The sequence below is a fragment of the Botryllus schlosseri genome, chromosome 5 (assembly GCF_051294905.1).
Source record: "Botryllus schlosseri isolate E-star chromosome 5, Bs_hap1, whole genome shotgun sequence".
In the NCBI taxonomy this organism is placed as follows: Eukaryota; Metazoa; Chordata; class Ascidiacea; order Stolidobranchia; family Styelidae; genus Botryllus; species Botryllus schlosseri.
In genome coordinates this window covers 16,331,285-16,344,973 of record NC_137240.1, presented here as the reverse complement: position 1 = coordinate 16,344,973, position 13,689 = coordinate 16,331,285, and the positions used below count along the sequence as shown (strand labels likewise).

Sequence of the window (13,689 nt, the reverse complement as noted above, 5' to 3'; positions counted from 1 at the left end):
TCAAACGACAGCAATATTGCAACAAGAAATGTTATGGGACTACGTCTATACTTTGGATGACAGACAAGGCATATCAATAAATGCTAACCCCTTCAAAGCCAGGAACCAGAACCTGACAGCCGTTCAAGGTCCGAGCAATGTATATTCTACAGCTATTAGAACTGGTGAACAATCAAACACAGTAACTGATTGTCAACACTCCGCTAACCCAATCATAAGAAAACTCTAACACCGAACACAGAAAAATCGTAAGACCACGTGTCAGACTGGTGGGGGTGTTAGCGTTAGGTTCATTCCATAACAGAAGTAAGGTTTCATCGAAGACATAGACAAGAGCCCGAAGCAGTTTCAGCATACCTTGGCGTTGTTGACGATGTCTCGATTTGCTGCTAGACTTAAAACCTCTGAGAATAGCAAAACGTTCGTCACGAGGCGGCACTCACATACACGACACTCGCATCCCGATAAACAACCCAAAAAACACATCCTCACGAAAGCATCTCACATAGAAAACTACATCATAGCCGGTACGAAAGCGGTATCTACAGCATTTTCAATGTCGCACATACCTCGGAAGTGAGCTGTAATCTGGGGTAGCTTTATGTTTAGAGACACCCGATTTTCTTTGCCTGTGCGATCTTGGCTGATAATCCACAGGCGACGTGGGTCTCTTTGCTGTGTTCCAATCAAAAATGGATGACTGTGAGTTACGCATAGCGGTCGGATCTACCGATCGCCGCCCGGATGCTTCGGTGTACGAGACCTAATTGCAATACCAGCGTTAATCATCGTGAAGTCCACCTTTCTAGAATCAATATACATACTCTAGTGTCAACCGTCATCCTTTGCATCGCCGTTATAGGCACGCTCGGCGCTCGGAAACGATCTTCGACTTGTTTCTCAGATTGATTTGATCTGAGATAAGCATGTTGTGAGTTCAAGACGAGTTGATTAAATTTCAAAACAAACCTCAATCGCGCCGAATCTTCTAATTTCCTTTGTTGCTCTTGTTTCTCTCGCATTTCTTTGGCTTTGGCTTGTATCCTAAATACGACCCAAACACCACTAGATTAGGTTACCATACGTCGGTGTGAAGCGCCGGTTCTATAGAAGCGTCTCACGAAATTTTATGAGATCAGCGAACCAGTTAGCTTCACAGGTTGAAAAATTAGACTTTTTGATAGAATCGGCTGGGAACAAATTTGAATCCTATCACTGCAGAGTGAAATTTGGCGGCAACAGTTTTGACAGGTCTAGAAAATCGCCACTTTTACTTGTAATCGAGTAGAAACTCACGGCTTTACTTCAACTAACAGTGATTTCTCACAATCCCTGAGCTGGAGGGTAGGCTACTTATGTTTAAAAAATTCTTCAAGCAAAATAGGACCCAACCAAGTCTGCGGTTTATGTAAGGATGCTTTGTTACTGAACACCTCTGGACAAACAATGTCGGTAACATGCCTTTCGTTTTCTTCCTGGTGCTTTCTGAAATCTTCTTCCCTCTTTGCTTCCAAATATTTCTTGTGAGCTTCGTTCTCGGCAAGCCGTGGAGACGAAGACGGCGATGAATTAGAATCCAGATTACGGTCCGACGACGCGCTTCGTTTGTTCTTCCCAACCCTTCAGTTGGTAAAGAGAAAAAAATTTGAAAACGGCTCAAAACCCACCTATCAAAGTAATGCGAAAATCTAGGCGAGTGGCGTTAGAAAACAAGGCATAACCGAAAACCGTAATCTCAACTATTAACCGAAATAGAATTATAACTAGTTTTAATAAAACATGTTTTGGATAGGCTATTTCAATTCGAGTGCAAGGCATTGACTGTAATTCTAGTTGCTTTTTCTAGTCAAATTATTTATACAGAAAGGTATGCACTCGACTAATTAACAAATTAATTGAAGAATTCTATTATTATGGAAGTCACATCTATCTTAGTACTAGCCTCGATCATTATTACACATAACCAGCAATCATTTTAAATCAGTAGGCTACGTACTAATATACTTACCAATCTATTCATGCCTTCTCTAATTCCAATACAGCCTGCAGCTACACAATATACTTCCCATGATACCTGACTGAACACAACTTCACTTCGAGCAAGAACAAAATTTAATAACATTGGAACTTTGCGATTGAAGAAAGAATGCACTGAACATTTCCACCTCTAATATCAAACTGCATGATGCTGAAATAACATAAACTCGAGTTTTTGATTTTCGAAAGCAGCCTATCTATGCCAGCAGCGGTCTGTGTCTCAGAAATAGCGATGCTTGCTCACGATTTCAAAACACTGTCATAATTCCCATATCGACGCAGTAAAATAGTACACATAGGGCTTTGGCTGTTCAACCTGATCTGAGCCATGTCGTAAGTACGGTTGAAGAAGCAAAAAAAAAAAACTGTGGCAAGGGTACGAATACAAAGCATAATGAAAATAACAGCCTGCAGTGTCTCAACTTTCCCTCGTGGAATAATCAATATGGTAATAACATAGCAAAAATTGCAACTGTGAATATGTACGAAACGACTGTCAACTGCTCTAAATCTGCGTGAACAGTAGCGATCTCAAACTTGTCTTTCTTTTGCGTCGGTTGTCCACTACTTCCTGTTTTCTGTACACTGCCAACAGATTATGCACGTTTCTAAAAGCGACATTTGCCATGATATGGAATCTGTAAGTATGGGGGGATAAAAACGTAAAGACTCACTTGAAAATGCCGAAAAGCTTGTAGCCCTTAGGGGCCCGCTTTTTGTCTTGCGTACGCGAGCTCGAGTCGGCGTCAGTCTTGGCGAGAGGACTTATGGTGGAACCGTTGCCTTCTTCTGTTACTTGAACCAACAAAACTTTGATAAATATTGAATATTTACAATAAATACCTAAAGTTGTTCACGGAAGCGACATATTACGATACAACCTTAATTTTCAATTGATAGTCCTTGTTTAAGAAATGCGTTCCCGCCTAGATTAACTTGAAAAGTGTATCAAGATATCCCCCATAACAATTTTCACAAAAAACATATTACAGGATAATAGAAATAGTGCTACAACTATCCATATAAAGACCGTTCGTGACAACTGAAAGTGTGAACAATGAACATGCCAAAAAATCACGCGTGACTACGATGACACACACACAAACACAAGCGATGTACCTACCATTAAAAACACGAAGATGGATCAGTGGGTATGCCAAACAATGAACGTTTCCGGTGATGTGAACCACACACAGGTAGGCAGAGCATTATCCGATGAACAAATCACAGGCAGAAATGAAAAACACAAACTCGTTATTAGCACACGGAAGTGTTATATAAACATGCGGAACACAAAAATGACAAAGTGCAACATGAAATAGTGCTCGGAAATCGTGAAATATGCAAATACAAATTAGCGGTGTGCGTACTCAAATGCGCCGAGTTTGCTGACAATCATTATTTTTAACTAAAACAAATCACATCAGCAGTCACATTTTCCCTATACTTCGGTTACAATAGTGGATTTAATGCAACCAAAATGAATTGTGATAGCCATGCCACAGAATAATATGAAGATCAGAAAATGACATATCGCTACAAAACCTTCGTAATTCACCTCAAATCTCTGATACTAATTTAACAAAAAAACATGCATTTTGTAATATCTCATAGCGGACTAACTAGTATCAAAATAACAAAAATCTAATAATTAAACTTTGATAGTGGGCGTTACTTGAAGAGTTTACTCAAAATATACTCAAAGCAAGTCTGCTCTGAAGTGACACACTTCAACCTCAGCATCTGTGTACTGGTGGCATACAAAACAAACCCAACTGTACTCATTCAGAAGATAAGCGGGTTGAAGGTAAACAAAACAACCAAGGTCGTGTTTCGAGCGGATACATTTTCAACGGATTGTGTTTATTTGCTCGCAATTAGAAGTCGTACCAAACACAATGAATATGAAGTCGCCAGAGCAACGGTGAAGAATTATTATTAGTTCCTAGGATGATAGAAAAAATGGTGATAAAAACAATCCTTACGTGTCGCCATAGGTTTGGTGTTCAACGCTACGTCGTACGGCTGGTCCAATGCGGCACGAAAGCTTTCGTTGAGGACGCGCCCACGTAAAACCTGACGGCAACAAAGAAAATACTCGTTATCCTGAAGGTATGCGTGTATAATAAACCAGATGATGGCCGGTGGGTTAGAGCTGGGTAGAATCTGAATTGTATTTTCAATTTTCTTCAAGACCCTGCGTGGGTTTCAAGGGCTTTACTAGCCAGAGTGTAAATAACCGTAAAACCTGTTATTTTATATGTCGGTTCGGAATAGATTTTGAAAAAGTCGTATTGGGTCTGAACACTGAAAGGAACTCCGCCACTAAAACCGATATGGGTACGTTTAATGTAACAGTATAGAAGTTTCTCAATGTTAACCACGGCAACAAAATCCTGAGCATAATCACATGAGCATCAGGGATGAGATATGATGATTTTACCCGGATTCAAATCATATCATCTCGTGGCATTATAATCATTTTTGAGGTGGGTTCGAAGAAATGATTTCTAAATTTCATGCGACGTTTGTCTTGGCGTGAGATATGAAATAAATGTAACGTTGATTCGAGTCCCACATCAGGAATAGGATTTGGAAATATTAAATCCGCTCATCTCTGATCTACGCCTGCTACAGTAGGCAAAATTATTAACAATTTTTCTCTGAGCAGATACAAATTAGAAGTAACTATTCAAATTAGGCGAAAAAACTCATCGAGCGGAGCACGAATCACTCCTTAATAGGGTTGTTCAAAAATAATTTCTTCCATTTAGGAAAATTGTTAGCTTGGCTAAAAAAACAACGCTGCACATCAAATTTGGCTGAATTCTAACCCGTAGAAGCGAATCTATTGAAGTTAAGATTTTTCAAATTAACTGAAAATGATAAAAATAAAATATTTACTCCATGGCGTAGTTAAGTCATCTAAAACAACGATGCATAGTAAATTTGCCTCAATTCCAACCAGTAGAAGAGAAGTACCCAAAATTTTAGGATTCGCAATGATAGTATTTACGGTAAGGGGTTCTATAATTGTTAAAGAATTCGCCACCATAAACAGGCCTTCCCTGAATTTTTTACTCCAACAAATTCACTTCTACCAGTTGGAATTAAGTCAAACTTACCATGCAGCGTTTTTTTTAGCCAAGCAAACAATTTTATTGAACAGCCCGTAAAAATTGATGAAAAAAGCATTATTAAATAACCCTACTCCTCAAAGTGTCAATACATCCGCAACAAACCCGCGGCTGTGCCTTGGGAAATCCGCCCTCTTCGTTGAGATTCCTCAGCGCCGACTGTAAACTCTCCAGCGAGCTCGACTTTGCGATTCCCAGCGTCGGTCCGACCTGCACCTCCCTTTCGACAGGCTCCTTCCCGGCGTCGCGCGCTGTCAAAGGACTGCGATGCTTTTTCGGCACTTTGCGATACGGCGGCGACAAGTAACGCCGGTTCCAATATCCTTCCGGCGCCAGCGCGCAGCATGCCGCGATTTGGTTCAAATCGTCGTTCGGAAGGACTGGGGATAGCGACATGCAAGAAATCGAATTAATCAGGCAAATTCGCAGGGAGACAGGAATTAAACAACATGCAGATTAAATCCGATATAATCAGTCGATTCGACAAATTATAAACCATTTTGTTAATACGTGTAAGATATCAGTACGATTAAACATAGGCGCACTTCACTTCATTACACTTCATGGAGAGCACAATTTCAGGGTTTTGCGTCAAAGTATTTTGATGCGATGTTATAGCAAAAGACAATACCACACATCAAAGCGATTTTGATGTGAAAACAGGCTGGATTGAGAAGGCAAGAAACGTGCGACATTGCTGCGATGGCCGATATGCGTTATTTCAGAATTTGCAGAAGATTACTCGAATAAAGATTTTGTTGAAAGCCCACAATTTAGCTGCTGTGGCCAGGGTTGTAATGACTCGAGTCATGATTCTCTGAATATTCGACTGGACTCCGAGGGTCATTTTCTCAAAATGCGGAAACGACTCGACTCGAAATAATCTGCGTATTGACTCGACTTGGACTAGAGTCATTGCGCATGACTCGAACCAAGTCATATGACTCGAGACTCAGACGGTCAAGACCGACATTTCGTTGTAATTTTGAAGAATAGTAAAGTAGCCACCCTATCGGGATTTCGTCTATTGGTACTGGTACTTGAAAATGCGACTCAGAATCTGCCGAAAGTGAGGAAAGTTAGTATTTATTTAAAATGCGAATCATTCAATATCACCAAACATAGCTATAAAAAGCGGGTTTAACAGGACTTTAATAGGAAACTGAGCAGTCAACACAATGACTCGACCCTCTGCTGAAAGTGAAAGTGACTCGACCTGACTGGAGTCAAAACTATAAAAGTGAGATTGACTTGTGACTCGGAGCCTTGTGACCTGGTTACGACCCTGCCAAGCACGCAAGTTCAAAAATCTGAAAGTAACGGGCGGCGAAGGGGTTTGACAATAGAATTTACGATATTTTAATATTTCACCGCGAGACTTCACCAACACCAGCACAGCTGCGCTCGCAGCGCCAATTCTCTACCTGCCCGTGACGGGAAGACCGGAAAGTCCCCGAAATCAGTCGAATCTCGAGTCGGTTCAGGCATCGCGAACGCGCGGTCGCCGGGAAAGCAACCGTAGTTCATTAGCGAGTCGGAAGAGTTCGACTTTTTCAAAAGCGACAAGGAATCGCGGCCCGGGGAGCCGGCCACGTCGCGGTACCGCGGCGGCGGCTGGGGAAAGGGAAAGTCGAGTCCGGACGGGTACCCCGGGCCGGTACTATCCCACTGCTGTCCCGCACCGAACGCTGCTTACGAAATAAAACATGCCGTCACGCTACTGACAAGAAAAGCCGGGCATAAATTGTAACAATTCGAGTTATCACAGTGTCCACAACATGTACCGTACAAAGCTACGAACGTTAACAACAATGACATAGCTTTGTTTCGTGATTAACCCAGAGCATTGTCACAAACTGCAATGACACAGTTGCAATTATCCGAACTGACATCATCAAAAATAACATGCACTCTTGGTGACATCACGAGCGATACTCGAAGTCTCGTACTGAACGAGGAATCTAATCACACCAGTACTCCATTTTGCCCAACCCTATCGACGAGCATGCGCTAGCTAACACTACCCACAAACGGAACACACACCTGGCAAATTGCTGCTGTTATTCAAGTTTCGCCTGGCCGGTATCGGAGCCGCGCCGGAGTCGGCTTTATTGATTTGTTTCGAAGGAGTCGAATTGGACGCGCTGCTGTTTCGGGAGTGGCTGGGCTTGACCCACTTCACGGGGGTTGACCGCGGCGAAGACGGCCGTTTCGGAGAGTCCAGCTCGGCTAGTTTCTTTTCGACTAAAAAAACAGTCGAGTTGTTCGATCTGCTATAACCTTGCCGTGTAATCAATCAGAAGAGACTGAATCTTGGAACAGATACTGAAATTTCGTCAATCGCCTACCGAAATGTGATCAAATCTCAAAAATGACACAAAGGTTTAAAAAATACACTCTTTGCGGATGAGACTCGCTGACATGAACACATACAATGTACACTCTTAATGACAAACGGTAGATCCGATTGTACTTTAAATTTACAAATATACAATCAGGACCAACACGGATTCAAACCCGAGAATTTGAATACGAATCACAGCGCCCAGTACTACCGACACGTCACACAGGCGCCCCGACTACGGCATGTACCCCAATATTCCTCGACTTTAGTCGAATCCACAGCAAAGCTGAGATAGCAAGTGGAGAGAGCCTTCAACAGCTTGATAGGATGGATATCTTCGAAGTGGAAGTATTAAAACTTCAATTCACAGTTCCAGAGAATATATATATATATATGCATATATAGTAGGCCAACTGGTATCCCAATATTTCAAAGCATTGAAACATTCTAACAGTGAATTTTCTAGAATTTACAGAGTAACCGATGTTTATGGGATTTTTTAGCATTTTTATCACATTAATTGAGACAAATTGCATTGGGGTTGATGTTGAGGACACCTAGACATCGATATTTATGCAGAAATGACGTCAGAGAATGTGCAAGGTTTAGAACCACTGCTCTAGGTGCTACATATTCTTCCATTTTGCAACCAACAATATCTTAATATCGCCAAATTGATTCCACTCACAACTCACAACAGACGTAAACGTCAGTCAATGCAGTGAACCAAACTCGAAATATAGAAAGAATTGTCACGTTGTGTCGATATGACCTAAAAGATATTTCTATAATTAGAATTTGATTAAGCTCATCGAGGAAGTTCGTTCGGCAATATTTTTTTGCTGTGATAGTGAAGTTTTGTAAGCCTATATAAATACCTCGTACAATTTGAATGAAAACAATAAGATAAGCAATTGGCAAAGTAAAATCTCCGTAAAACAACCCCATCTCACATACGGATAAAAGCGACAAATCCAGATGACATACCTTTCTCAGAAGCCAGCTGCTTATTCTTCAGCACTTTGACAATATCCATGTTTTGCGTGTCCCGCGAAGCGGCGCCTTTCCGCTTCTCCGATATGGACTGCCGGAATATTGACTCGCGCGAAAATGGATCCCCGTTCGGGTCTTCAAAGTCCGGGTCGGAACTTTGCCGGTCCCCGTCTGTCAAAGGAGAGAAGAAGAGGCGGTCAGTAACGAAGTACTTTTACCATTGATTTTTTGCGACACTGAAGTTTTTGCCAATTTACACCAGTTACCGTATATTTTTACTTCCATTGGAGTAGCAAAGTTGACTGTTTTGACCCCCTTAGTAGAAGCTAATGTCAAAATGAAATGAGAAAAACCTTCTAGCTTCAACATACCGCGGTGTTTCGAATCGAATGGGCTGGGGTCAATTTGATGAGGTAAGTTTTCACTGTAGCGTCCGTGGTCATCTTCCATTCCGTTGTCAAAAGCTGTAAAAACAGCGCAATTAAAACCCAGAACACTGCCGTCGAATATCGAAAATGCTGTTAAAACATGCCGCATCATCACTTCCGCGTTACAATGTTAACAAACGACTACGCACGGCAGATATCAAGATGCACAAGGCACAGCGAAAAGGGCAGAGCACACAGCACGCTGGTTAGAGTCTTAGAGATGTGCCAAAGCGATTGGAAGGCTCGCGCGGAAACACTGCGTATCACAAAGAAACCGTTTGAAACAGCCTATAGCTATGGTAATCGGAAAATCCGAATGTCAAGTAAAGTGAGGTCAAGTAAAGTCCAATTACAACAAAGTAAGTATATCCTATAATCTCCTGTGTCATGGAGTACACAGCCACTGACAAGCCTTTGTGATGTACGGATTAGGGATGATACACAGCATGAAGATGTCATTCGGATGTGGCTTCACTCCAAGTGTCATCAAATAACATCATTTTCAGAAAGAGCGGAGTTTTGGTTCGAAAACAGCCTCGATTTTAATAAGTCATGCTGTGAAATAAATGGCCAACGCGTATCAAGCAATGACAAATCACAAACTAAACCACAGAGGCAATTAGTTAGTCCGTACATATTAGATAATCCGATTCCGAGCGGTATTAATAATGAGTATGGCTGTGAGATGAAGTCGCAAACCAGGCAGAGAGCTACCGAACGTTCGACAAAAACCAGCACGGCAAAACTCTTCCCACAAAATGCCGGGCCGCATTCCCTCAAGCGGTGGGATACCTGACAAGCGTCTGGAAGTCGAGTTTCGAGCCTTGTCCCGCGAAAGATCGAACTTAGCTTTCGTAGGCACCCGCGTAGGCAGCGTCGTAGAAACCGTCGGCCACACGGGGCTCGTAAAACACGTGTGACGCAGTAAACTGTTTTGTGACAACGATCTCTTGGCAGTAAAGTCTGCATTCATTTCAAAATATCCTCCGCCTTGCTGGACGGGTTTTCGTACTATCCTCTTCGGTTTATAATGATTGTCTATAGCAGCCGTGCCGACCATATTACCTACGCCGACTATATCCTTATATTGTAGTGGCGACGGCTTGGAGGTTTCTGTGTATCTATTAACCTTTTCGGCAAAATTCAACCGTTCCTTATTGGTAGTTCGTAGCGATGAGTGTCTCCTGAAAAGTGTGCTCTTCATGTATGGAGTACTCGTGGTGCCGGCAGACAATTTCGGCGTGTATGTTTTTGCATACGTTACAGCAGAGTCAGAACCAAGACGGTGTCTGTCCTCTTCGACGCAGGGGGGTAAGGAACTGTTTGAGGAGCGTCTGGGGCCTTTCTGGCGTACGGTTCCAGGGTAGCTTTGGTTTAGAGCGGTCAAAAATGACGCGGGTGACGAAGACTGACGTGAATGGCAACTGCTCGCTTGCGCTGCATGGTTTAAAGTTGAGAATAATGAAGCAAAAAGCGACTGCGTGATATAACGAAAGCGAAAAAGCACGACAAACAATCGAAATAACTGAAATAAAAGTGCTGATTATAAAACACAAAAACAAGGAAAAACAACTTTTCCAACATAAACATTTTGTACGACATTCAACATTGGGTGAAAGATGTTCTTCGAGCTAGGTTCAAGAGTAGCATAATGGTATCTCACCTCAATCAAATGATGGAACACCCGTGGACAGTCGTTATTCAAATTTTATTCATAATTTTCCTATTCTGGATATTATCGTCAATTATCCAACTGATTAGCTCCTGATATTGCAGTTGGAGCATCACTGGTATCAGAGACACGAGTTTGCGTGTCCAAAATTGGATTTGGTTATTTCAATTATATATTGAAAGTTACCAGTCAATCCCAGAAACGCCAATGTACCGCATTTATGTGCTTCCTACTGGGAAAGGATAATCTCAATATAATTAAGCGACCTCGTTTCATAAATCAATGGCTTGAATGCGAATTACACCATACACAGTTACTTCCATGAAACGTCACCCACCGACGCATGCAACGCCACCATATACAAAGCGTTTTTAAACAAAATCGACAGCTTACATGAGCGGGAGCCTCTCTCATTACCGATAGTGTCGGAGATTTCACTGCTCGCCTCCGAAGAGAATTGAGACGACAAAGGCTCGGCCGAGGACGCTTTCCGGCGTGCAATCACCATCTAAGTGAAACAGGAATGTATTGAAATATTGAAAGATGAAATAAGTTTGAAAAAACATATCTATATAACAGGCCTAATTGTAAATGCATTGAACATATTAAGTAACAAAGCAATTTTACATTTTTCAAGTACTCAATTGAAGCCAACACTTCCTCAACTAATTCTGTGGTTTTGTCGACGGCCTGCAATTTCCTGCGACACATCCGCACCACAAACCTGTATCATCCCTCGCACGTTTCCAACGGTGGACATCGACGTACGTAAAGTATCGATTGCTTCATGATTGGTCATCCCTATCAGCGACTGACCGTTCACCGTAATCAGCTGGTCGTTAGGTTTCAAGCGGCCGTCCTGCAAAAATGGCGTCAGCGATTAATACAAGTCAATGTCTATCACACAAAATGAGAAAAATTTAATTATGTAACAAAATTTCAATCTTGTTTTTTATGGGACTCGTCTCTTTTGGTGAAAGTACGCTTGATCGGCAAGTAACTATAATAAGACAATTAGCCAGCTGCAATTAAACGCAACAAATTAAGGCAATATTCACTAGGGCTCTTCAAAAATGACTTTTTTTCTCAAATCGTATTGGCTACTTGATAAAATTGTTAGGTTACCTAATTTAAGCCTACACACAAAATTTGGTTCAATTCCAGCCTGTAACCGCTTTGCTACAGGAGAAGAAAGTTTCTATTTATTATATAAAAATAAATAATAAAAAATTTCAAAATTTTCTGTCCACCCCATGAAAGTGTTAGGCTGTCTATAGAAACGATGCTCACCAAATTTGGTTCAATTCCAACCAGTGAAAACAGAGATATTGCCGTCGAAAAATTTGGATTTTAATAAAATAGTATTTACGGTGACCGATTCTTTGTTTATTTATTATAGTTGTGCTAACCGTAAATACAATTTTATTCAAATCAAAATTTTTCGACGGCTATAACTCCGTTTTCACTGGTTGGTAAGCATTGTTCTATAGACAGCCTAACACCTTCATGGGGTGAACAGAAAATTTTGAAATTTTTTATTATTTATTTTTACATAATAAATAGAAACTTTCTTCTCCTGTAGCAAAGCGGTTACTGGCTGGAATTGAACCAAATTTTGTGTGTAGGATTAAATTAGGTAACCTAACAATTTTATCAAGTAACCAATATTACGATTTGAGAAAAAAAGTCATTTTTGAAGAGCCCTAATGTTCACCAGTGCATAAGACAATGTTTTAAAGCCCAATAATCACGTAAAATCACTTGACCAAAAAGACACCAACCTGATATGCAGCCCCGCCGTGAAACACAGACTTGACGAAAATACCAAGATCCCGTTTCGTCTTCTTGCTCTGATTGCCTTTCAAACTAATACCGAGACCCGCTGATCCTAGACAATAACTCGTAATTATCACAAAGTCACGGAAGCCGACGGAAAACGCTCGCAAACCTGTGTCGTTAAGTGCGATTTCGAATTGGAAATATTCTCGATTGGCGGCGTCGCTGAGTGTTTTATCTGCTACGGGATCGTCATCCTACCACAAGATCACGGTAAAGAGTCGATTGTATAGAGATGAAGGATAATTTCTCACCAGCTTCCGAGGTAACATCGTCACATGCCTGCTGACGACCAATTTAACAGTGGACCCGACATCAATACCCCGCAATACGTTCACGGCAGACTCTTGCGTGTGACCGGTCAGGTCAACATTGTTCACTTGTAGCAGCCTACAAAACATTGGCCCTTTATTGTCACCAAATCCCGATATATCGGACGAAAATATCGATACCGGCCATTGCTCTCGAAACTATAGGCAACCCTATGCAATATTTCTTGTAGATTTACCATTATTCACTGTATTTTTTATCCAGCCTTGGAAATCAGACAAAAAATTTGAAAAACCGCACGAGTTCATCAATCACAGCATTGGAATCTGGATAAGAGTGCTGCGATACTGCACAATCCAATGACTATTATGTAGATACAGCTGGTGATCTTCCAAGCATGAAAATTAGCTTGGCCTAGAGTCTGGCAGCTTTCAAACCCATAACACGCCCATCCGTTATCAACGCAGCTAACGGCTTATCATGAAAATTTCAATGCCATCATCGAATATGACATAGCGCTGATGAAATGACAAAATCACGAGTAGTCAAAATAGGCATTGCGGTAAGGGTATTTGATCTTGGAAAGGGGACGTTACGAAATACGAAACCCGCACCCAACTACATTACTGTTACCTGTCCCCGGCACGCAGTCTTCCATCCTGTATCGCCGCGCCTTTCGGTAGAATATTCTTCACATAAATAGGACCGCCGCCTCCAATCTGAGTGTCCCTCGTGGTGATGCTGAAGCCAAGCCCTTGATCGCCTAATTATGGAAATGCATCAACAAAAACTCGCGTCACATCGGAAAGGCAAATCAACCCACCTTTCTTAAGTTGAATCTCGAACATGTTTCCGATTTTTCGAGTGTTATTCGACAGTGTATCCAATGACATGCGAGCGACCAGGGGCAATTTTCCGTCGGAGCTCACATCCTGAAAAGAGAAAGAGTTTTGAATTCAGACCCCATCACGC

General features: G+C 41.7%; 1 protein-coding gene across 1 annotated transcript in view; it reads right to left on the bottom strand.

Moving 5' to 3' along the window:
- The window catches only part of LOC145439991 (uncharacterized), a 32,170-nt gene that overhangs the window by 2,782 nt on the left and 15,699 nt on the right, over positions 1-13,689 (bottom strand). Inside the window, exons 9-27 of the mRNA XM_080317655.1 lie at positions 13,541-13,649; positions 13,351-13,480; positions 12,702-12,837; positions 12,560-12,644; positions 12,393-12,499; positions 11,336-11,470; positions 11,005-11,119; positions 9,732-10,376; positions 8,883-8,975; positions 8,506-8,682; positions 7,218-7,418; positions 6,599-6,862; positions 5,280-5,554; positions 4,023-4,113; positions 2,712-2,832; positions 1,351-1,620; positions 970-1,068; positions 825-915; positions 570-763 (exon numbers count right to left, since the gene is read on the bottom strand). Of these exons, the coding sequence (XP_080173781.1) occupies positions 570-763; positions 825-915; positions 970-1,068; positions 1,351-1,620; positions 2,712-2,832; positions 4,023-4,113; positions 5,280-5,554; positions 6,599-6,862; positions 7,218-7,418; positions 8,506-8,682; positions 8,883-8,975; positions 9,732-10,376; positions 11,005-11,119; positions 11,336-11,470; positions 12,393-12,499; positions 12,560-12,644; positions 12,702-12,837; positions 13,351-13,480; positions 13,541-13,649 (3,338 nt within the window). The remainder of the gene's footprint in view (positions 1-569; positions 764-824; positions 916-969; positions 1,069-1,350; positions 1,621-2,711; positions 2,833-4,022; positions 4,114-5,279; positions 5,555-6,598; positions 6,863-7,217; positions 7,419-8,505; positions 8,683-8,882; positions 8,976-9,731; positions 10,377-11,004; positions 11,120-11,335; positions 11,471-12,392; positions 12,500-12,559; positions 12,645-12,701; positions 12,838-13,350; positions 13,481-13,540; positions 13,650-13,689) is intronic.